At 39.1% G+C, this 26,392-nt stretch overlaps 1 protein-coding gene across 16 annotated transcripts in view; it reads right to left on the bottom strand.

The window, feature by feature from the left end:
• Positions 1–26,392, bottom strand: part of PTPRK (protein tyrosine phosphatase receptor type K) — a 674,681-nt gene that overhangs the window by 215,018 nt on the left and 433,271 nt on the right. For all 16 annotated transcript variants that reach the window (XM_073627229.1, XM_073627239.1, XM_073627238.1 and 13 more), the window contains exons 12-13: positions 20,871–21,144; positions 11,188–11,224 (exon numbers count right to left, since the gene is read on the bottom strand). In XM_073627229.1, the coding sequence (XP_073483330.1) occupies positions 11,188–11,224; positions 20,871–21,144 (311 nt within the window). The remainder of the gene's footprint in view (positions 1–11,187; positions 11,225–20,870; positions 21,145–26,392) is intronic.

A 26,392-nucleotide genomic window follows, 5' to 3' on the forward strand; every position in this document is an offset into this window, starting at 1 on the left:
CATCCCAGACCTCCAATAGATGCTTGTTGTGTAACTGTCTCTGGCTTCAATACTGACCCAAAGTAAATTGGCAGCAACTAGCAAAGTCAGAATTGATCTGCATACCTGTCAGGGTCAGGGACTCAAGTATTGAAGCCAACGGATCAGCATGACAGGCAAGCTTCTAGGAATTTCAGAAGGAGAGGTCAACAATGTCTGTCCACACATTTGTCTCAGCACATTTTCTTTCTTTCCTTTTCTATGTGAAAAAAAAAGCTGAAGACTTTAAGTACACATTTGTACAGAGTGCTTTCAAGCCTCATAAAGCTTGTTTTTCTAGGAGAGCAGGAAAAATATTCCCCCGCTGAGTGGGCATGAGCTGAGCTTTCATAGATTATATATGTATAAAAAAGGAGATATAAAGATGGTAAGCATGTTGTAAGGTAAAACTGAAGCTTGGAACACCACTCATGCTACTTTCTAAGGAAATAATTAGCACATAGAAATTATTGTACGCTTACATGGCACACACTGAGTTAACTATATCTTTATGCACCATTATATACACTGTAAGCTTGAGAAAAACTGATCTTGCCTTAGTGGTGATTTAGTTAATAGCACTTGCCAAGGACCATTGCTTACAACCATTCTCTCAGCAGGAGTCTACCAAGTGAAGCTGGCAGGGTAGCAATAGATAAAACAGTTTTCCCTAAAAAAGACATTATACAACATTATAAGTGATTTAAAGCTATTGGATTGATTTTCACTATACATCATCAATGCCAGTGGGACGTGGTTCAGTTTTCATAGTATAAACTATCAGCAGCAATGCAAAAATTGTTACCCTGTACAGCTTAGGAAGAATATCACTTTGTAGTGTAATACATACCCTATATACTGTATATTGTGTAATTAAATAATGGTGAAAGAACTGTATGCATAAAAGGGTAGTATGTTACACGAATGCAATATTACATTGAGAAACAATTAAGGCAGAGCACACCTGGACTTCAGTTTATTCCAGTGCAAAAGAACAATGATGATGCACAAAGTGAAGTTACAAAACTGGTATTACTAGACTTTGCAGACTATTACTCCTTTTATAGCAACTGAATAGGCAATGGAAAGATTAGAAATGTGCATAATACAAAGATAGTATACCCCTTTGTTGCTGCCATTACTGATCATTTATATTTAATATTGTATACCTGAAAAAAAAAGTAAAGAGGCAATATAAATATAGCACCTTGGCCTTACTCCAGCCAAATGCTTTCAGATGTATTTCCCTTTTATTTTGTTTTTTTTTTTTAATTCCTTTATTTTTGAAAAAGTTGCAGTTTACGTGTGTAAAGCAAAACATAATAATGTAACAAGGAAAGTCTCACAGTTAGATTAAATCCAAAAAGATACAGTAAAACAAGGCATAGGTGATCATGTACAGCACCGCAGACTTCAAATTGGTCAGCATACAACAGAGCATGTAAGGCACAGAGCAGCATCAAGAGAAATCTCCAACACACACTCATGAGCTTGAAAAGTAAAACTATATATAGAAAACAGTGTACCAGGGGGTGCGCATGAAATCCCAGTGGCCAATATGTCCCAAAGAAGGGACATGGAAACAATTAAAAAAAAAATCAGATAACAGCATGACACAATGCCTTAAAACTGGGCCAAATATGCGAGGGGGTGGGGGGTGGTAGGGGGATAGGAAGGAGAAAGGGAGCAGTCAGAGATGAGGGGACCAAGTGTCCCAGACATGAGGGGAACACACAGGAGAACCAAGAGTGGTAGAGTCTCTCACCCTGGGTGTGTAGGCTAAGTCCAGGGGGTCAACCAGGTTGCAAAACCTCCTGAAGGTAGGTATCAGTATAGACAAAGTATTGCCAGGGCCTCCAAGTGTCACCAAAGGTCTCCTCCAGGTTGTTCAGGGTAGCTGTGAGGTCCTCCATATCCCTGAGTTCATTAAATTTAGAAAACAGAGGGACTTCGATGGCTTATTCACAGACTTCCAGCATAGGGGGATGCAGGCCTTAGGCACATTTAAAAGAGAGGCCTTATATTTCTTAATAGGTTGCTCCTAGAGATGTAGCAGGCATGCCACAATGCAATGCCGCAGGATTGGCCTCTAAATTTACGTTGGTCAGGTATTTCATCGTACTGATTACCTCTTGCCAGAAAGGTCTGAGATTGGGGCAATCCCAAAAGATATGCAATATTATGCATCCTTCAGGGCCACACTGCCAGCATGTACTAGAGGCCTGAGGAAAGAGAAGGTGCAGGGTGGTAGGCACCCTGTACCATCTAGTCAGAATCTTATAACTGGTCTCTTGAACCTTGGCGGCGATGGAAGACTTCTGGGCAAACTTCAAGATGCATTTCTGACAGTGGAAATACTGTTCCTTGCTTACTATCCATTTGAATGGGTTCACTAATACACCACAACAGAATTAAAATCGTCCATGCAGCATTTTCCCCAGCGCAGTGAACCACAATGCACGCTCATGCATTGCACTGGAAAGGTGACAATCAAAATAAATGGCACTGCACCAATGCCAACTATCACACCTCTGTGGCATAAACAGGCCCTAAATGATTTTATCTGCTGTCTCAAAGTGGACAATACAAGTACAGGCATTAGAGGACTTGAATTGCAGGCCTAGGCTACATACAGGGCCTCAGCTTCTGCTGTAGATGGTTCTTTGCCTATCCTTGCTACTGATGCCAATTCCTGTTCTGGCCATTCTACAGTTCAATGCCACAGCCTCTACTGACCTTTAAGTTTCCTTCATTAAATTGTTGAACTGCTTGGAGAGGAGAAGAAAATCAATCTGGGCAATTTAAAGTGGAGTTCCACACAATTTTAGAAGTTCACCTTAATAGCTTCCTATCATTACAGACATTATCAAATGGAATTTTTTTCCTCCTAAAGGTTACCTGTATAGCCTTTATTTCTGTGGCCACAGTACATAATGCGCATGCGCGGGAACGGGAGGTGCATGCTGGTAGCTCAGCATCACCGTATCCCGTAACTATCTGCTTGTGGGCTTTACATGCCCAAAGGCAAGATGAAAACTGACAGGAAGAAATAATAACTTATTTTTTTTTATACAAAACCGGACATCGGGGGATATATTTGAAAAAATAAGTTAGTGTTACATTTACATTATACAGTATGAACGTACGAATTGTTTAAAAAAAAAAAAATGATTTGACGTTGGAACTCTGCTTTAAAGAGCATCACAGGTAATTGTAGAAGACACACAGTGCTTGTACATCAGCAGTATTGTTAGCTTAGCTAGTGTTTAAAAACAATTCTATGAATCCATATAGTTTTGAAAAATGTGTGTGGGTATGGTGCAACATTCAATGTAGGATATCCCTAGGTCTTTTCTGTATTAAATAGAAAGATGCCTGGCACATTTCTCAAGTCAAGGTGAGTACCCTGTGCTATCAGAGGCAATATGATAATTAAATATCAAATCACTTGGTATTGCTACAGTGAAATGACAAAGATGAATTCATCCAATCTTTTATGAGAAATTATTTTAATGACACAAGAATTATTAAATGCTAAAGAGTTCCTGACCCTGGCAGATTCTTGATTAATGATGAACGACATACGCTACTAGAGGGGTTAGAGATCACGAAAAGGACACACTGCAATCAACATTTCTTCTTAGGAGAATTAAAAGATAACCTGTATATAATAAAAAAGAAAGGACCTTTCCTGTTGCCATCACCAAGGTTTCTGCACACATTCAATTTTATACCCTGGGGTGTATGAAGCAAATAGTTATATGCAGGCAATATCTTTCTAATCTATCCTAATACACAACGCCCTCTCATTCCTGGTCTGGTTTATACACTGCAGGTTGAATTAAAACAAAAAAAATAAACAAACTAATTCCTCCATTCACACTATACAGCACAAACGGTTGAATATCCCGCTGCAGCTACGGTATATTGACAGCTGGCACTGCCAGCTGTCAAAATACCAAAACAGCAGCTGCACCTGAATAGATGGAACTGTGATTCAATTGACAATTTTCCACAAAGCTTTTTTAATTTTTTCTTTTAACAGGCCATGTCAGGTGGGAGGCAGTCAATTAAGCCACCCACTGACTGAATTTCAGATGTTTTTCAGGAACCAGTCGAAATTTGAACAGTATATGACTGGCTTAACATGCCTGCTATGACTAGGGATGATGTGTGGTTTTGCAGCTACAATGGGCTCAATATCAGGTATGGGTTCGAAATTCAGAGTCCAGGGGAATATATGGTCAATTCACTCAGGTGAATTAATATGATTAACCTTGGATTGTACAGAGATTAGTTTGTGATTTCACTTTCCACAACAGTCCTAATGCTTGCAGATGTTTCATATTATTGACAAGGCAATCTGAGTGGTTTTAAAAGATTGGCATAAGCAGCATGTAGTGGGCAGGACCAGGGTCTTCATTCTAGATCATAACATGGATCATGTTATATACACTTCCAAAGTTGATTATATTGTGATACCCTCATTTTAATGCAATGCCTGGTTTAAAACAAGCACATCATTAACAACAAGGAAAGTAGACATTAGTCAAGTCCTAGACAAAACAGTAGTTGTTTGAAATCTACAGCACTGGTGGATTATGACGATACCACACGTCAAAAGCAAAGAGAAAACCAGACCCTTGATGTCTGAGATTTAAAGTCGATCTCCACTTTTAGGGTTAATTTATACCACAATCTCCTTTCATTGTGCATTTGTTGCATGTGCATTTTCAGTATGTTTGCATGCATTCTCTGTGTGTTTTTAGAATAATTGTTTTCATTTACTTTGTATTTTCTTTACTGAGTTGCATTTCCACGCATTTGTTCTCTGCTTTCCGGTGCAAAAAATGAAGCATGCACAAGAGTGATGTAAAGCCTACTGGTGTAAACTAGGCTCAATTGGAATACATACATTTTTCTTGCATATGCATTTGCACTGCATTTAAAAATGCAACTGACTGCATCTGGTGTAAATGAGCTCATACTTTCAATTTCCCCAATTTTTATACAGCGCCGTGTTTCGGCAGTAGAATGGGAACTTTCTGCCCACACCCACAACAAAATAGTCGGGTTGCACGCTGCTCAACCATTCATCAGTTGACTTTGTATTTATTCAGAGAATATACAGGTGGAGATCAGATTTAAATAAAACAAGTTCCACCTGCATACTCCCTAAGGCTGCATTCACACCTGAGTGTTTTCAACTTGTAAAATCTCAAAAGTTCCAAAACTTCCAACAAGCAAAATCCCATTAATTTCAATGGCACCAGTTCACATATGAGCGTTTTGTCATCTGAAACAAAATGGCTGAAGCACAAAAAAAGTACATGAGCTTCTTTTTGGCACCATAGACTTCAATAGAAAAACCTGAGCAGCAAAACGCTCATGAAACGCCCGTAAAAACGCTCAAATAGCATCTCTCCACCCCTAACTTCCTCTCCCTCTCCTCCCCCTAGTGCTTAAATTGCCTAAATAAAGATGTCTGAAGCTGTGAAAACGCTTCAAAAACACTTTGAAAAAGCTTGTAAAAAAGCTGCAAAAAAAAGCCCGAAAAATGCCTGAAAACTATACACTCAGTTGTGATAGCAGCCCAAGGAGGGTCTAATTACCGATACCAAAATCTTGAAGGCTGGATTCTAATTTCACGGATCTAAAAAGGTGGTAGATGTAGGGGTGTATTTACTTTTTCCTAAGAATATTTTTTCTATTTTAGAATACTTTTCTAAAATAAAAAAATAAAAAAACTATTGCTCAAGAAAATGAATACACCACATTTTTGTGTGTCTAATGCCTGCTCAAATATATTGAATTAAGTTGACTGTCTCTATGGAGCGTGCTTACTTTTTCATATAACTGTAGGCGTGTGTAACCATTGTAAATAACTGAAAATAAGTTAGGTTGAAAAAGCTCCTTTAAGTGTACTGTACAGTCAGTACGATGTGATTGGAATTTAGTTTAACATACAGTGACCCTTATTCAACATTGATGAAATACAACTGTCTGATCAATACTTGAAGCAAAGATAGGTCTCTAAAGAGAGCAGTGAATGAAATCCTCTGTGACACTGCAAATGCTGATCTGAATTGCATATGACAGGATAAACAGCACATAAACCAAAGGACTGTGGGACAATGATCAAAGTGGCAAGTTTCACTGTGACAGTTATTGCCACCCCACCGCTTCTGTGTCAGAAAGAAGGCTCAGCAATAGCATAATTAGGAGCACAGTAAAAGATGAAAACTAACAGCTCAGCAGAGGATGAGCAGCATAAAGTGTTAGAGCAATTGTAGAGTGAGGTTAAAAAAGAAAAAAAAAAAAAAAAACACAACCGAAAGACGCTAACAGATGGGAAAAACGCCACCTGGGAGAAGTAAAGAGACATATCATTGAACAAATGCACTAATGATCCAGTAACCTCCATTAACCTGGATGGATGATAATGGATAGTTAACTGCACATTAAGCCACTTCTCACTAGAATGGATAGAGGTCTTTAAGCAGAAAGTGCTTGTCTAAATTCTTTAAGGTGGGATTTTACAGAAGGCAAGACTACGGGAAAAATCCTGACTATTTAGAAATATACATCGATACAATAAAAAAATTTTAATAAAAAAAAACACTAAGTCACCATTGTTCTTCACACAATAAAAGGACATACCAGTGGCAACACAGAAAATAGTGATGTAAATACATGCACACAGATACATTAAAGATGTTTTAACTCAGAAAAGAAAAAAAAAAGGATCCTGTTCCTTTAAAGTTGGAGTAAACTCCCTTGGTTGATGTTTACCTCTAGGTAAGCCTATAATAGGGCTTACCTATAGGTACAGCAAATATCTCCTAAACGTGCACCGTTTATGAGATATTTACTTGTGAAGCCATCGGTGACGTCACCGGCACTTTGAAGGAACAACATACCCGTGCCGTTCCTTCGGAGTCCTGTGCCGAGAACAGCCACTCCCACGCACATGTGCAGGAGTGAGGTCATTGCGGCTTATCCAATCAAAGGACTGGAGACGCCAACCCAGAAGGAAGACCGGGTGAAGATGGAAACCCTGTCAACAGTGACAGTGCGCTGCTGGAGGGCTTAATTTTAAGGCAGGTTACACATAATATGCTAGTATTGCTGCTTTCACACTGGAGCCGGGCGGGCGTTGACAGTAAAATGCTGCTAGTTTTAGTGGCGCTTTACCGCCATTTTAGCGGTGCTATTTGGCCTCTAGCGGGGCACTTTTAACCCCCGCTAGCGGCCAATGAAGGGGTTAAATGCCCCGTATAGCGCCGCTGCAGAAGCGCTTTGCAGGTGCTTCAGCAGCGGTGCCCAAACATGTCAATGGGCAGAAGCGGGAGAGGAGCGCTCCAAAGATGCTTCTTGCAGGACTTTTTTTTTTTTTTTTTTAACGTCCTGCCAGAGCATTGCCTCAGTGTGAAAGCACTCGGGCTTTCACACAGAGACTGCAGGGGAGGTGTTTTTCAGGCACTTTGCATGCGCTATTTTTAGCCCAAAAGTGCCTGAAAAACGCCCCAGTTTGAAAGGGGTCTTAGCGTTCCATACTAGTACAATATAACTTTGCCTTGCAGGTTTTTATTTCTAAAAAAAAAAAAAAAAAAAGTCGGCAGTTTACTACTGCTTTAAAGCACCATATACCGCATAGTGCTTGTGCTGTGTAATTTGGTCCTCTCTATGCTGTAAAATACCTGGTTGATCCTGCCTGTTCCTGTGTCCTCCTATGTCAACTGACCACAGTAATCATGGCTGCTGGTCCATGATACCATGGTCAATTTATGTGACTCCGTTATCCCGCAGACTCTCCCTAGTCCCCTCCGCCTCCTTCCCTGCCAGCTCTGGAGCCTGTGTGTGAGCCATCTCCTCCTGCCACTATTCTGCTGTGGCTGTAAAGTCCCTGATCACAAATCCTGCAAGATATACAGTGTGTTTTTCAAAATTATGCAGCAATACCTTATTTCGAAGCGCTGCTGTGCGGTCACGTGACCTCCCGCCGCTCTCCTCCTCTCCTTCCAGCCCCTCCAATTGTAGTTCTCAGATTGGGGAAGGAGAGCACTGAGGTCACGTGGCTGCACAGCGGCACAGTAAAATAAGGTATTTAGCTGCTAAATGTTTAAAAAACACATACACTGCACGTATATCTTGCTGTAACAGAAGGGCTTCCAGGATTTGTGATCAATGTCTTCACTACCGCTTTAACTTCTGGCGTTAAATTTGAAAAAGGCCAAAAAAATTAGAAAGGGTTACAGTCATTTGGTTTGCTCTGGAAAATATCAATATCAACAGTTTTTCTATTTTATTTATTTGCTTTGGAAAATTTCTCAACACATTTGTCATACTTTGCTGAAGATTCACATTATCCCATAAAATAGAATTGATAAATTTGCTTTTCACCATTTTATACTTTAAATCATTTTATTTTATCAGTTGTCCCTTTTTCGGACAATTGGTCTAAATTTCACCATTTATTGTCCATACGTGTCAATGATTTAAAAACCAGGTGAGATTTTGCAGGGAAATCAGGCAAATATGCCAAAGTGAAAAGCAAATACCGAAATGACTACACGCAGGAATTGTGGAGAGGTCTGAAACCAAAACTGCCAATGGAAATGTAGTTTAATCATTGAAATTTTTCACAGACCATGTGTATGAATGAAAACGTAGGGGAAAAAAAAGCCTTTGGAGATCGCAAGAATAACTTAAAATAAATTGGGCTGACTAACACAGTAAACATCCAGATGGTATTGATGGTGTGAGATGTTAGACCAGCAGATCACAGGTGCAATCTCAAACTCCTAGATGATCAGTGTAAGCTGTCTGCCCACACCTCGTATGGGCTGTCAGTTACTGAATGATAGGAAGGATCAATGAACTACCTAGAGCGCTCAGTGCCCTGATAGTTCATTGAGAAGTACAAGCCATCAGCCGCAATGGCCGACAGTAGTTGTAGTTTTCCCATTCACAGAACTCTGAATAAATAACGTGGCCAGGTGGGTGTGGGGGCTGCTGAATCAGTAACATGTTACACCCATAATATGTGTGTAACATGTTACTAAAGTGAACTTACGTTTTAAGTAGACAAAATTATGTGGCTGCTTTTACAAAGTGGCTTTGTTTTATCTTTGTTACAGAGACAAAGGGGTATTCTAGGTACCTTTGGACCAGGCTATACAGCAAGTACTAATCTGGATGAGACTCATCTAGCAACTAAAGAGTTAACGTGTCACTAAGTCAACCTATTTAGAGGAGAGCATAATATACAAGCAAAAAGCATCTAATGAATCCTCTAGTTATGATGTCCAAAAACATAGCTCAGACAAAAATACACCAGTGCCCTCCATTTTAATTAAATGGTTACAAAAACTCCAAGTGAAGCATTACACATCTCTATAGCATTTTAAGTACCAATTTTCTTATTTATACTCCTGAAAATAAGGCGTCAGTCTCAGTGCTACACTACAATTGTTTTTTATCAGATGAGACAAACAGAGGAAACAAAAGTAAAGGCCACAGGCACACACAGTGTCACCCCAAAATTTACATACAAAATTTAGGTAGAATATTAACCTTCTGCCCTATTTGATTAACAATGTCAACACTGTAAATAAAAAAAATAAAAATAAATACATTTATAGAATTCTCTAACTATAGAGAACACCACACAAGCTGGTGACATAAATCAATTATTCAACCTTAACCAGTCCTTCAGTCTGCTTGGCCACCAACATAAATAAAAGATGTAGTGCAACCTGAATATATCAACACAAAATAAAAACAGTATACATCTACTAACTTGTAAAAGGTAATTATTTTTTTAAACAACAAACTTGTCTATAGTACTTACCTGCTGTGCACCGGAATAGAATTGCACAGAGCAGCTACCAACCTCCTCTTCTCAAGTCCCTCGCAGGCGCTCCTTGCCCTTCCTCCAGTCCAGTGCCCCCATGGGAAGCCGTTTCCCATGGGAGCACTCATGCATGCTCGCTCCTGAGCCCCGCTGCTGCGTCCATTGACACAGACGTGACTGGGCCGTGCCCCCCTCTCCCTCGTCCCTTGCTTTGATTGACAGACCTGGGAGCCAATGACTCCCGGTGCCCCAGCAAAGCCAGTGAGACCCAGAAGTGAGGGGAAAGAGGAGCTGCAAATGTGCACAGCGCTGGATCGAATGAGGGCTCAGTTAATTAAAAGGGAGGGGGGTGAGGGCGAATGGTGATGCCTAAACATTTTTTACCTTAATGCAAGGAATTTATTAAGGTTAAAAATGTTTAGGCTTTAGAACCACTTTAAAAATCCCAAAAATATATAAATGTCCCAACAACGGTGGAGCTAAAAGACTGGATTTGGGGAGCCAACTGATCTGTAGCCCGTGAGGGAGCAAAAGTGCATGCGACCCTAGACTAATACTCAGAGACTTACCCAGAATTGAGAGTATATTGAGCGCAGATAGTGCCTGCATGTATCATGGGTGAATTATAAGTGGAAGACCTTTTCAGCACATGGACATATATTAAATATATAAAAAAAATTTCTGTTGGATCATGTACATATGGATTTGGATTTTTACGTTAGGAGATGTATACTGTTTTTATGTTGTGTTGATATATACAGGTTGCGCTACATCTTTTATTTATGTTATGTCAAAGGCTGGAGATATTGATATATTTTTAATATAAAGGTCATTTTGGGTTTGTTTTTTAGACTGCGCTAATTGCTTTTATTTATTTTCTGGAGCAGTTCCCACATATTTGCATATACAAAATGTGCTTCAGAAAGCAAACTTTTATTCACCCAGGTTGATTTTTACAAGCTGATCCATGATAAAAACACAAAAAAAGGAATTTATAAATATATAAAATGTTTCCACTCACACACTGCTAAACAAGCAAGATGTTTCCTTTCTGACTAATGCCAGCTTTTTACCAATTCTACAGCTGTTCTCCGCAACATTGTCCTGCAGAGCACACCTTTCAAAGATAAATTTATCATTTCACCCTGGCTCAGACTCCTTCCCACAATAAAAGATGTGTGCCTGAAAACAAGTATGTGGCAGGTGAAAGCACTTTATATGGCTAGACACAAAGTCAAAATACAAAAAGACCTCGGGAAACCGCTAAGAAGCATATTCTACACATCTTTGACAAGGAGGAAACGCACTCTTACCTTTAGTTGCAATTCGCACACACTGTATTTTAGTTTCCTAATGGAAAGAAGAAAAAAAAAAAGATGCAGTGAGATTTGACATTTTGCTAGCTATTATATATACTGTAAATCGATAACCCCAATAAAAATAAATTGTCTGTCTTTAGAACAATACATACATTTAGATTACTGTATATTTTTATTAAAAGAGCTTGCTCTTTATTAAAGTAGCAGATTTAAAGACTTTAAAGCTGAATGTACATGCTCCTCTCCAGTTTTGAATTTGCTAACTCTGATTTTACTGAACACTCTAAGCGTCTCATAGTGTTCATTAGAAGCTGTAAGTCAGATTGAGCCCACTATTCCTAGCTGGAGGATATCCGGCATCATCTTGCCCATTTCTTTCCTAGCCTTACTGTCCCTGGCACATCCTTTTCATCCATTGGATTGCAGTTCTTTCAACCATGAAGGCTCAGCATCATATGTAGATATTACCTAAGGTAGTTTGCATGCCTACGCAGCCTCCATGACCAATCAATGCACTGCTTAGATCAGGACTGAGTGGTATTGAGAGAGCCACTGAAGCAGGATGCAGTTTTCAGGAAACTATGTACCCTGCCAACTCCTCCCACCAGCTATGATCTGATCTTTGTATAAGGAAGCACAGATACACAGGAATGATGTCACTGGGTCTAAAATGCTATTTTTTTTATATATCATTACCATCTTGATAAAGGGGAGGGAAGGGAGGAACAAGAGAAGGCAAGATATTAGATTCCAATTCAGCTTTAATGGCCAATCTATACAAAACTGATTTCTGTAATTGGTACATGCTAGTGCATTAATACAAATGATTTCCTATATGTTGAGGTTCTGGCAGCTAGCTTTTTGTTCTTATGTTTTAAGGTCTGCACACAGCCAGAAGAGGGGTTCCATTCTCCCTACTGGGCTTTAATTTTATATCACCAAGAAATCAACATGAAAAGTGGGAACACCTTATAGCAGGAATAGAGCCAGTAACATTGGCAAGGAGATCCTGCAACTAATGTCTATAAGACAGACACAGATGACTTTACTCACAAGACAGAACACCTATCGCAGAGCAATTTTTTTTTATTAATTAAAACCAATGAGGTATATTTTTAAGCTAGTACCTAAATATAACTTTTTAAACTTTTTGTTAGGACCAGTTCACACCACAGAAATGCAGTCCAGATGTGTTACAGATGCATTTTTGCATGTGCGTTTTTGATGCACTTTCAAAAAGGTTCCAGTGCATTTTTTCCCCTCTTGATTCCATTTTTGCTGTAATGCGTTCCAGTGCAATTATTGGCAAAAAAAAAAAGTGCAGCAGGTTCTACTTTTGTCGACTGTCCTGGAATGCACTGCATGGTGTGAACTTTGCCATTGAAATCCATGTAACCTCTTGCCCATGTGTTTTTAATGCAGGAAAAAAATGTATTGGGCTGCATGTGGCGTGAACCAGTCCTGAGTGGTTAGACTGGAGTTAACTTTAAATAATATTTATTCCTATGCTGAATGTAGGAACATTTTTAATACCGGTCATCTGGTCATTATACAAAAGGGGGCTGCAGGGCAAAATTGAGCCAAAAGCTCAAGTATTTGGTACACACCAGAAGTTCCGTACAACAAACATTCATCATTCAAAATTTGAAATCATTTTGAATATTCTAATGAAGTGTACATCTGCCCATCACTTAAATGTCCCCCAAAAACCCCACTACAGCATGTCTCAGCATTATATATATATATATATATATATATATATATATATATATATATATATATATATTTATATTCTTTTACTATGGTACTGTAGTAAGAAAATAGAAATTTCTTGAAGTTCGGTAGAGGACCAAGGAATTATTTCGTAGACAATGAATTACAGTGTATGCCCCCACCTTTAGGTGAATGGACAAGGCAAACAGGGCAAAACCTTTGCTCAGACCACCCTTGATAAAAGCTATCAAAATATCAATCATACTGTACAGGACAATCGCTTATATGTCGCTATTGTCAAGCGATTGGACCGTATCAAAATCTTTGATGGGACCCCCCCCCAGCATATTCCTATAACCCTGTCCAATCCGTGGGGCTCTAGTATTTAATCTTTAGATGGACTACTACTCCCATTAAAGATTTTTTTGTTTTTCAACAGATTTCTTTACCACCTTTGACTGACGCTGATGGGTTTATGAGATGTGGAAATCATTGCATTCTGTTTTTTTTGTGTAGATTTTATACAGCGTCCCAACTTTTTTGGGATTATATAACAACAACTATTTATATTTGATTTGTCACGGTTCACGATTATTGTACAGTTTTTCTGGATGTTTCACGGACATTTTTTTTTTTCGTTGCAGTATAGGTATCTATCTATTAATTTGTATTTTTTGCTTTTCAGTAGAAAGAGTATAATTTGGTGAAGTCACCATTAGTGGTAATCTTTACTGCTGAGCTGAATGAAGTACTTTTTTAAAACCTCATTATTGTTTTGTTTTAATAGGGGAATCTTTAGCACAGCTGTTTTTTTATATATATATATATTAACACATACAGTATGTCTAGCACTATTTATTTGTTTTAACAGATTGGTGCACAGCGCGGAGCGGGTATAATTAGTTATTTGAAAAGCCTTTAGAATAGGTCAGACTTCATGACAAAGAATTATAGTTTAGTAAGCCCATATGTTGTACACTGTCAGGGGGCCCAGATTCAGTGGGATGGAGCCGTGTCCACGTAAGACCTTACTCCAAAACAAGGGAAAAGCTATCAGCCAAAGAAGAACATTAGGTTTCCTCAGGGCCTGCAGTGGGATTCTCACTATTTACCCTTTAGTCCCCCAAGCGCAGCATGTGCTAAGTACCTAACATGGAATCCAGTTCCTGAAGCAAACTTTATAGGCCGGCCCTAATGCAACAGGGTCTGGGTACTGTTCTCCAGGTATACATCAGGGGTAACCAATCTGGAAACTGCTAACAAGCCATAAGGAAATAAATGTATCAAAGGTGGTAAAGAAATCTAGTGAAAAGCAGAAAAATCTTCTTTAACAGGAGAAGTAGTCAATCATCTATGCAGGATATAAATGAGAGCCTCCCAGAATGGGCAGGGTTATATGGATATGCTGGTAGGTGGTCCCAGATAAGCTTTTAATACGGTCCAATCACTTGAAGATAGCGACATATAAGTTATCGTCCTGTACAGTATGACTGATATATTGATAGCTTTTATCAATCCATGTCACATCATTATACCTGTAAAATTCTTGCAGGGGCAGCTCAGCTTCTTTTGACATAGACGCACCGCTAGAACTGCATCTCCCAAGGGCATTCTCCTTACATGCTGTGTGGGGGCATATTCTTAGGAGTCAAATGTAGTCAAGTGAAGAGTGGTCGATAGGTGTGGGGTTAGGCAACTTTCTATAGTTCAACAGACAGGGCTGATGATGCTGGTTAGGATATCAGTGCAGGAAACACATTGTGTTGTCAGCCCAAACATAAATCAGGAGCTCAGGTTTTCGGGCAGTGATGCAATACTATGTAATCCATAGTGACCAGATTTTCTTTCCTTGCTATTTTATACAACCCCAATTCCAAAAAAGCCGGCATGCTGTGTAAAATCTACATAAAACAATACAATGATTTGCAAATCTCATAAACCCATTCTTTATTTATAATAGAAAACAGAAAACATTTCAAATGTTTAAACTGAGAAAATGTACCATTTTAAGAAAAAATTACGATAATTTTGAAATTGATGTCAATCTCAAAAAAGTTGACAGGGCAACAAGTAGGCAACGTAGGTGGTACTAACAAGGAAGATTTTGCAACTAATTAGGTTAATTGGCAACAGATTAGTAATGTGATTGGGTATAAAAAGAGCATCTTCGAGAGTCAGAGTGTCTCAGAAGTAAAGTTGTGCAGAGGTTCACCAATCTGTGAAAAGCTGCATCGAAAAATTGTCAATTTCAGAAGAATGTTCCTTAAAGTAAAATTGCAAAGAGTTTAAATATATCATCTACGGTACATAATACCAAATGATTCTGAGACTATAGACAAATCTCTGTGCACAAGGGACAGGGCTAAAATGCAATATTGGATGCCTGTGATCTTCAGGCCCTTAGACGGCACTGCATTAAAAATGGCCATGATTGCAAGGGCTCAGGAATACTTACAAAAAATCACTGTCTGTGAACACAATTCACTGTGCCATCCAAAAATGCAATCTAAAGCTCTATTATGCAAAGAAGAAGACATATCTGAACATAATCCAGAAATGTCGGTGTCTTCTCTGTGTCAAAGCTCATTTATAATGGTCTGTTGCAAAGTGGAAAATTCTATGGTCAGACAAAATTTGACATTTTTTTGCAACCATGGAAGCCACATTCTCCGGACTAAAGAGGAAAGGCACCTTTTGGTTGGTAATTAGCGCTCAGTTCAGAAGCCTGCATCTCTGATTATATGGGGATGCATTTGGGCATATGGAATGGGCATCTTGCACATCTGGAAAGGCATCATCAATGCTGAAAGACACATCCATATTTTAGAGCAGCATATGCTCCCATCCAAACAGCGTCTTTTCCAGGGAAAGCCTTGCATAGTTTAGCAGGTCAATGCTAAGCTGCATCTATGACAATAGCATGGCTTCGTAGTAGAAGAGCCTGGGTGCTTAACCGGCCTGCCTGCAGTCCATACCTTTCACCTGCTGAAAATATTGGGCGCAAGACCCAGGACTGTTGAACAGTTATAATCCTATATTAACTCCAACACAGTGCTGCGCTACTCTACTAGTAAAAAAAAATACCACATCAAAAACATATATTGTGACACAGTGATAAATAGTCCATATGTAAAGTCCCAATATCAAATGCTTGCAGCATTACAATCTGGCATCAAAGGATTTTGCATCAAACTGTGCATAAATAATATCAAAAGTGCAAGTGCTCTCCTCCACGAGTGTGCTCTGGCTGCTCACCTCACATTCTAAACCAGCGAGTCAGAAATAGCAGCTCCCCTCTGGGGGAAATGAATCAATCTGGCGTATTGATCCTTTGTATCCCCCTCGTCTTCCCTAGTGGCTTACTAAGCCTCAAATCTCCCTAGAGGATAATGAGTATAGATGGGAACAAAAATATGGGCTCTGGTGCTCTCTTCTTAAATGTATTTATTGCTCCAGTAAAACAACATTCATAGTACTCACAAGTGAAGCACTTAAGCAGTGCAGGCTATCCGGACATGACAAGCTCCATAAAAAACGATGGCCGCGGGATGATGTCACCAGGGGGATGAGCCTCAGTTGGTGACATCATCCTGCGGCCATGTCGTTTTTATGGACTTTGAATGTTGTTTTACTGGAGAAATAAATAATTTTAAGCAGAGAGCACTAGATCCCATATTTTTGTTCCCATCTATACTCGTTATCCTCCAGGGAAATTTGAGGCTTAGTAAGCCACTAGGGAAGAAGAGGGGGATACAGAGGATCAATACGCCAGTAGCACGACAGATCGATCTATTGATTACCCCCAGGGGGACTTCTGTTTTACCAGTGGGCCAGAAACAGCGAGTCAGAGTGTGAGGTGAGCGGTCAGAGCACACTAGTGGAGGAGAGCACTCGCACTTTAGATATTTATGCACATGAATGTTTGGTGAAGCAAAATCCTTTGATGCCACAATTTGGTGCTGCAAGCATTTGATATATATGGACTATTTACCACTATGTCACAATATAGGTTTTTGCTGTGTGATTTTTTTTACTACTAGCGCTGCACTGTGTTGGAGTTTATATTTAGTTAATGTGAAGTGAACGCTTTTTTTTAGTGATAGCTACAACTAGGTTTAATATTTACTGTACACTTTATTTTATTTACATTTTTTTAAACATTAGATATTTTATAGGATTATGCTAATAGCGTATTGGTTTATAATCCTATATGAGACAAGGGGACAACATTCATTTCCCAAATCTCCAGCAACTGAGTTTGGAAAGTCAGTATATCTATACTCATATAAGCATATTGATGGTAAATAAATCTGTTTTTAAGAAGATTCCTGCACCATGAGCTTTTTTCACTTTCCCATGTCCTTTATATCACATCACTTGTTTATCAGGAGGCTGAGCATTAAAAAGACTGGAGAGAGTTTGGGATTACCGTACACCTATGCCTTAAAAGTTTAACAATACTCACCTCAGCTCCAGCGATGTGGCGACTCGCTCGGCCACTGACATTTTCAGGCAGCCAGCTTCCGGGTCTCGATCGCCGGCTGCGGACATTGGCCAGGCAGGGATGATGTCACTCCTGCGCTTGCGCAGAAGTTTAGTCAGAATCAGCATTGCCAAATTTTTACAGTGAGAGGAAGAGTGTGGGACATTATGCCTGTGGACTTGGGTGGAGATATATGCATTTTAAAGTGGATAATTCAGTAAGAGGCTCAACAGAAGGGGTGTGAGCCACTTATCACTGGTGACAGGCACTGATGTGGGCATGTGTGAGCATAATATAGTTTTCTACACATTTTTAAGAAATACTACACTATATGGAGTTGAATATACTTGTGAGAGAAAGTGAATAAAGGAGAAGACACAAAGTGTTTGAAAACTTTATTAGCTCCATTTGGCATACATGGTTTGGATGATCCGGTAACAGGCTGTGAAAGTCACCTACAGGGTAAGACACACCTTTTACAGTTTACACATTCCTGAAGTGCTGGACAATTTTTCGTTTTTGTCGTTAAAAGAAGAGGGGATGCAACACTGCGGTATGGCCCTGTCCAGGCTTTTTAGAGATGTGTTGCTGCAATCAACTTCAAAACTACCTTATTTTGTTTGTAAAATTGTACATTTTCTCAGTTAAAACATTTGATATGTTTTCTATTGTGAATAAAATATGAGTTTACAAGATTTGCAAATCATTGCATTTTGTTTTCATATAAATTTTACACAGCGTCCCAACTTTTTTGGAATCGGGGTTGTATATGAATTATAATTGCTGCAGGAAGAATTCTACTGCTTCTTAATTAAAGTTCACACCTACCCAACAGAAAAGCACCACGGTGACATTATATTTTTATAGTTACAAATATGCTGTTCTCTAAACTACTTGATTCTGTAACACGTAACAGATTAGAGAAAAGAAATATAATGAATCATATCAGCTCTGGTCTATGCTTTAAGCAAACAGAAGAATGAGAACTGTTATAATAATACTTTAGAAAGCAGCAGTTGCTATATTACTAAGATGTAATAAAACATAGTTCAAATTTATACTATGGTTTTCTATTTCACAGCAAGAGGTATGTGATGTTTGTATTTAATTTGGTATGCTATTAATTGGACAAACACAAATCAATGTGTCAGGGAGGTCAAACGGAGTCCAAAATAACTAATACAAGTACAAATATTGAAGAGTCCTAACTACAATGAATCTCATCATTGTACCATTTTGCTCACTAGTGTTATTGCTGCACGTACTGCTGCACAAAAGCATCACCAACAGATCGCTGCTAATGAATAAATGAAAAGCATTGGTTTATCCTGTAAACTGGAAATGCACAGCCTTAATCCAAAGAAATAATGCCTTCTAGTAGAACTACTTGACATACAGCAAGCATAATCATTCACATCAGCAACTTGACCTCTATTACCACAGGGGCAATACAATAGTGTTGCCAAGTAATAATTTCACAGATATCATACTATCAAAGCCGCAAACATCAACAGTCGAAAAAAATGGGAATAAAAAAACCCTTCAATATCCTTTTTTTATATACATGTTCAGGTACAGATCCCCATCAATCTTACTGCATATCCTAGCAATTTCACCTAATCCCCAGACACCTGGCATGGTGACAAGGATGTTGCGATCTCCTACTTATTTAGAGGAAGAGACTCTAATTGGATTTTAAAGCATCTTGTGTTATTGCTCTTCATGCTGTGCTTTCCTCTAATTCTGTTTAAATAAGGAAATCATTCACAGGTACCAGACTTGGCCTCAAGCAGACCTGCAGTACTTTTAGATTTCTGATCTTATCTGGCTTCTCCAAGCATGACAATAAAAAAGCAACAATACCAGTAAACAAAATAAACACTATTTTTAAATGTAGAAAACACTATTGTATGTATCAAAGAATGACTTGATCCTTCTTCCAAGGGTTACCTGGAAATTTTCTCAGCAAAGAAAAAAAAAAAGGCCATGGGGGGACCTTTTCTTTTCTCACTGGAGTCTGCCACAATATTTTCCCAACCAACATAGGAAGATTTTTGTTAAGAAGCGCTGACAATGCTTGAAAGCACTTTTTATTGTGCTGCTGGTAACAGAGCCTAGCAGTAAAGCGATCTGTCACAGAAATAGTGTCAAGTAGTGTATGGCCAACCAAAAACTTTTCAATCAAACCAAAAAATATTTGCACAAAATCAATATTTCAGGAGTGTTGATGTCAGTTGTTTACACCTCAGCACTTTAGAATTGAGATTTCTGTACAGACTGGGCATTATGAGCAGATGCAACCAATCTCGCCCAGGTAGAGACAGGTGCTGCCTACAGTCACCCATCAACATGAATGGCTGTACGTGGGAATACTTGTATAAACACATGTAAGCGTACAAGGATAGGAGGTTTTACATTTGTACCAATGGCTACACGGGCAAGAATACATGCTCATTGTTCACATTGTATGGATAGAAGTGGCCATGTGCATGAGCCCTTGTGTTCTTATTCCCAAGTACATCACCTTTATCTGTAGACACTATTTAAAGAAATATCTAATTACAAAATGAAGACACACATTACAGTTACAATACAATTTGGTACAAGAGGAATCAGAGGGCCCTGTTGTTAGAGTTTAAAATGTAAGAGGGAGGGTCAATTGATACAAAAGGTAATAACTGTGGAAAATAAGCTGATGGAGAAAGTAAAACAGTTTATGAGTTAGAAGCAGGATAGGCCTTTTAAAGAGAAGGGTTTTCAGGGATCGTCTAAAGATGGATAGATTAAAAGACAGTCAGACACATTGGGGTAGGGAGTTCCAAAGGATAGGAGAAGCTCTGGAGAAATCCTGGAGGTGAGCATGGGAGGTGGTGAAAAGGAAACTAGAGAGCAGGGGGTCTTGGGAGGACTGAAGAGAGTGGCTTGGTTGATATTTTGAGATCATGTTAGTGATGTAGCTGGGGCAGAGTTGTGGATGGCTTTGTAAATGAAATCTAATGTCTGCCTGCTCAAATACATTGAAAAAGTGAAAAAATTCCATGTGGTGTACTTAATTTTATATATAAAACTGTATATGTGTCTATAAAATGTGCAAAAAAAAAAGCAAATGACAGAGCCTGTAAACTAGGCTGCAACAATGTCTCACACATCAGATTCAGCACCTAATTACTCCACGACAGAGTGTACTTTCTTCTATACAGTATGTAGTCTCCAGTTTAGTGGAGGAAGCGGCCCATTACTACTACCCTTGAAATTCCAGTCTATTTTTGACCTTGTTATTGGGTACCATTTCAAAACGATTTGGATCTTGGGAGAAATATGTAGCAAGTTCCTGCAATTTTCACACAGGAAATGTAATGTTACCAACATGCCATTTGTACATGATGAGCTTTAAACCACAACTTTGAGTGACATCTGTTCAGGATCAAAAAACTAAAGCAAAAATATAATAAAACAAAAAGCACAGGAAATGTAGTCTCACCTTCTCAACACTGCTCACAGCCTGAAAGTATATATTATAACCTTTACGGGGAAATAGAGGGGCGTTCCAAAATTCTCGGTAAGTCTTATTGTCACCAACAGTAAAAGGTGCAGCTTCAGGAAGGTTGGAAGGCGGAAGCTCTGCAGCAAAGTAGTAAAGGGGGCCACCACTTCCAGCATTGTTGTAGGCTACAGGAACCTGATAACACTCCATTCCTCCAGTCTCCCTCTTTGTCCGATGCGGGTTCAGCTCCTCCACGACAACCTGATATGCACTATGAAAAAAAAAGAATTACTTAATTACTTTTTACATCACAAAAAGTAGAAATGCCTGTACCAGCAGGACTTTAAAATAATACCCCATTAACTACAAAGAAATCCACAAGTACATGCATTGTAAAAATGTCATTATATCAATCTGTAGTTATGGAGTATTTTCATATAAAGGAAATTCTAATGTTTGTAGCTTATTCACATTCTAGAGCCAGTGTAAGCCAAGTAAATAGTATGTTTTGATTTTGGAAGGAGGAAAATTCCACACACAGGCATAACATGCACACTCCATGGGCATACACCAATCAGCCATAACATTATGACCACTGAAGGATACTGGCGCTCTAAACTCCTCTAAGCTTAGTCTTAATTTAAGTGGCTGCAACATTTGGGGAGCATGAAGTGGCACTGTGGAAAGCACTATTATTGAAGTTCGCACTGCAGTGCTTAAAGGGTTACTAAATCCTCTTTTTTTCTTTAAAATAACAGACATGTCATACTTGCCTCCACTGTGCAGTTGGTTTTGCACAGAGTGGCCCCAATCCTCCTCTTCTGGGGTCCCTCAGCGGCTCCTCCTCTTCTCGAGTGCCCAGGAGAAGAGTTCTCCTTCAGGACACCAGGGCACGCGCGCTCCCGTGTCCTGCATCTAATGACACAGAAAGCAGGACTCGGCCCTGCATCATTGGATTTGATTGACAGCAGCGGGAGCGAAGGGCTGCGCTGCTATCAATTTATGCAATCAGGACACGAGACACCAGCCATAGCTGGTGTGCGCGTCCCCGGGGTGAGAAAAACAGGGCTCAGGTAAGAGAAACGGGGGGTATGGGGGGGCTACAGCATGAGAGGTTTTTCACCTTAATGCATAGCATGCATTAAGGTGAAAAACCACAAGGGTTTACAACCCCTTTAAAGCAAGACACTTTCACAAGCAAGATAATTTGCAAGGAATATATACAGTAGGCATTTCTATGGTAAAATTTGTATGGGGGAGCATTAAGATAATTACTTGAAAACACTAATCATTTTTTTACACTGTTCATGTTGCACAAATATTTACGATTTGATATGGAGAGAGAGTATTATAACGCATTTGGTCTAACTTAAACATCTTAAAGATATAGCTCTGCACTTTTCCCTTTTTATGCGCACGTTTTTGAGTTTGAAAAACTTTGAACTTTGACTTTGAAAAAGGCCAAACTGTAAAAGCTAGATAATTGCATCAGGGCAACTCCATAACTGTAGTTGGATGCTCCTGATCTGCAGTGCTCGAGACCTACCAAAAGTGACCCAAAGAAGGAAAGCCAGTGAACCGGAGACAGAGTCATGGGCAGTCAAGAGTAGAGAGCGAAGGCTGGCCCATGTAGTCTAATCCAATAGAAGAGTTACTGTAGTGCGGAATTTCTAAAAAAGTTAATGCTGAATCCACTAGAAAGGTGTCAGAACATATAGTGCACCTTAGTTTGTTGCATATGGGTCTAGCTCAGGGTCAGGGTGCCCATGATGACCCATGTCCACAGCCAAAAGCACATACAATGGGCATGTGAGCTTCAGAATTGGACCATAGAGCAACTGAAGGTGGTGTCAACTTGGCCTCCAAATCTAAATCCAATCAAGCATCTGTGGAATGTGCTGGAAAAACAAATCTGATCCATGGACGTCTCAACTCGCAACTTAAGGCTCCATGCACGCTAGAGTTTTTAATAAGCTCAAAAAAAGCTCGAAAAAAATGCTGGATGAAAAATGATGATAATAGCATTTTTGTGCCAACTTCTATTTACATTTTAGGAGCTTTTGGAAGCATTTAGGGCCATTAGCATTTTATTAGCAGTTTTGCAGCACATGAAGGAAAAAAAAAAAAGCTGTTAGTAGCATTTAGAAGCCCTTAGGAGCATTTAGCGTTTTTTTTCTGCTGGAAAAACGCTCCAAGAAACTTTACAAAAACATTTTTTTTCTGCTTCTAAAAGCTGAAGCTCAAAAAATGCTAATAGCCTAAAGTAGTGTGCATGGAGACATAGGATAACACTATTTAGCTTCTAGGAGCTTTAAAAAAAATGCTATGGAACCTAAAAGGACTGCGACTGACAGCTTGGTATCAAAGCATACCTTCAGAGGTCTTGTAGAGTAAATACCTTGATGGATCAGGGGTTTTTATGTTGCAAAATGGGGACCTATCCGATATTGAGAGGGTAGTCATGCCCCTGATAGAAATTTCAGATGAGGCATACAACATCAGGGCTACCCAGTGTGGCACAGTACAAGTGAACTATAATCTAAATCAAGTCTTTATTGAATTACATTATAGAGATTCGATATTCTAGCTTATAAAAGCATGTTTATATTTGCCAAAAATAATCAATTTACAATATAACCTCAAAAGACCTCTGAGCAAATTTGTTTCTTAGTATATTTTTAAATCATTTTGTTAGCATTTCCCTTTCAATTTACATTATGGGAGGCTCAGACCCTGGGCCGAACATAATGAATGGCTATGGGCTCTTGCTTGAGGCACCGATTTGCAGTTGTCATTGCATTAGAGACAGGAAATGCTGACAGGCATCTCCACCTCCTGAATATAGAGAACTAAACTATAACTGACATACTGTAATACAGGCACAGATGGACAGAAATCTGTCCACTGTACCGAAATAGACTGCCTTGCATCTTTACAGTTGCTGAAGACATGATCCTTACAAATGTTTAAAGCAGATGGTACATAACCTGCATTGTCTTACAGTCACTGCAAAGAAACAACAAAATATAAACATGCAATGTATACTGGCTACTATACTTATGATATGCAAGCTCAGTTTGATAGCACAGTTGTCATGTGACCCATTGCATTAAAGGATACACATGCTTCAAGGTTAAAATCTGAACTAAAGAAGCAAAATTTTGCTAAGTTATAGGGAACATTACAAAATCTTAATTGTACCTAAGCAGTATCCTGATAAATGTGTAAGGTTTCAAATTTCTTGCGAAAATTATCAGTTTGCTTCCTGGCGAGATCTAAGGCCTCTGACTGGTAATCTAACATTTACAAGTGATATTTAGTAATGTCACTACTCTGCTGCTCACTGGTTTCCTGGATGGAGATTCTGACATGAAGGAGAGCCCTGCCTCTATCAAGTGAGCCCACAAAGCCAAAGTACAGAACAAGGCAAGGTCACTAAACAGAAAAGGATCAACGGCAGAGAGTCTACAGGCAATGCTGGCAAGTAGTCATTTTTCCTCTGCCTGCATTTTTGGAAACCGCTTTAAGAATTCAGTATCTCTTTGGGCCTCATTCACACTGAACATTTTTGCTCTCTCTCCTGGACTCACTCCCTCCTGGCAGTGGTGTTTTGGCAGAAAAAATGCTCATAAATTTAATGTAATATGTTAAGGTGTGCCAAGTACTTGAACGTTCATTTCACTGGCCAGAAAAATAATTTATTCTGGCCATTAAAATGAATTTAAAAAAATGAAAATGAAAACACTCAAGTACTAAACGTGTCTACCCTTAACAAGTGTTTATTTTTCTTCCTGCCAAAACACTGCTGCTTCTGGATGCATTGAAAGATTTTTTTTTTCTTCTTTCTGCCTCCAATTGCGCGCCCCCCCCCCCCCCCAAAAAAAAAAACAGACATCCCCACGAGCAGCGTCAAAAATGTCCAGTGTGCATGAGGCCTTAAAGTCGTAGTAAAGTCTTTAAGAAAAAAAAAAAGTTTCCACCTGCAAGGCAATATCATAATGTGCTAGTATGTATTGCATACTAGCACATTCTGAAAGACCTTAAACCAAGCCCTCCAGTGATGCGCTGTCACTGCTACAGAGGCTTCTATCTTCACCATTCTTCCGTCCGGGTTCAGGGACACTGGCCATCTGATTGGCCGAGCCACAATGTCGTCACTTGTGCGCATGAGTTGCGGCACACAGCTCTAAAAGAATAGCACAGGTATGCATTGTCTTCAGAGTGCATGCACAGGTGATTTCACCGGCTGCTGCTCGCTAGAATACCTCCTAAATGATTCACGTTTAGGAGATATTCACTTTACCTACAGGTAAGCTTTATTATAAGCTTACCTGTATGTAAAAAAACCAAAAAGTGTTTATTACCGCTTTAAGATCGGGATTACAATCCTTACCCCCTGCCAGCTTCTAAAATCACAAGGTAATTGTAGGATTTAAGTCCCTGGCTATTTTTCCTGGAGAGTAATGTTTACCTCTTCAGTATTTCCACCTACTTATACAATACTATGCAGTGGACTGAGGATGGGTCTAGCCGTAAAATGTATTATCCATTCTGTCCATTCTCAATCTTCAGCTCATTCTATGACTAGCCCTCTCCCCAAAAACATGTGCAGGAAGATGGATGTGACTGAGACTACAAAGATTTATTTATATATATATATATATATATATATATATATATATATATATATATATATATATATTCATATCAAAGAATATATTTCATATTCATATTACGTTTAAAGTGCACTTAGGCCCCTTTCACACTTGTACGACGTGAAAGTGACGCGACTTTGCCACGCGACTTGAAGTAATGCATGTGTAATCTTGAGGTTTATGGACCTCAAGTCGCATCAAAGTCGGACCAAAGTAGTGCAGGGAATACTTTGAAGTCGCACAGATATGAACGTTACTCATTGGAAATCACGGGATATGACTTGTCATGGGACTTTGCAGTCCCAAGTCGCAGGACAAGTCACACAAGCGTGAAAGGGGCCTTAGAGTTTAAAGTGAAAAGTTATAGGGTCACGATGAACATAAAATATACTAGATTAAATAAAATAAGTACACATTTATAATGCAATAACTCAAATTATAAAAGAAATGGCAGGGCTTAAAACTTGGCTAAAAAGCCTCATACAACAGGAAGATTCTTCTGTGCTGAACTTATCATAATATATAATTATGACCTGAAACTGTGCTTTAGGGTTCCATTGGAAGCACAAATGGAAAAAACATAGGAACCCTATAAACAAGTTTGGAGAGCTGCGTACAAATATTTGTAATAATGAAACGTGCATATCAAGCAATAACGTTAACCCTTCGCAAACTAATTTTTTATTATATATATTGGCTACATTAAAATAATGTCTCAAGGTATGTGCCAAGTGAATAGCTCAGTGCTCACCCTGATCCATTTGGTTTAGATCATCCTGACCTATGCTTCTGCCTTTTCCCTTACAAGAAGTTATTGGTCACAGAGTACTGCTCATTACCAAGTATTACCGTTGACAATATGCA

This window comes from Aquarana catesbeiana, linkage group LG04, assembly GCF_042186555.1.
Source record: "Aquarana catesbeiana isolate 2022-GZ linkage group LG04, ASM4218655v1, whole genome shotgun sequence".
NCBI lineage: Eukaryota > Metazoa > Chordata > Amphibia > Anura > Ranidae > Aquarana > Aquarana catesbeiana.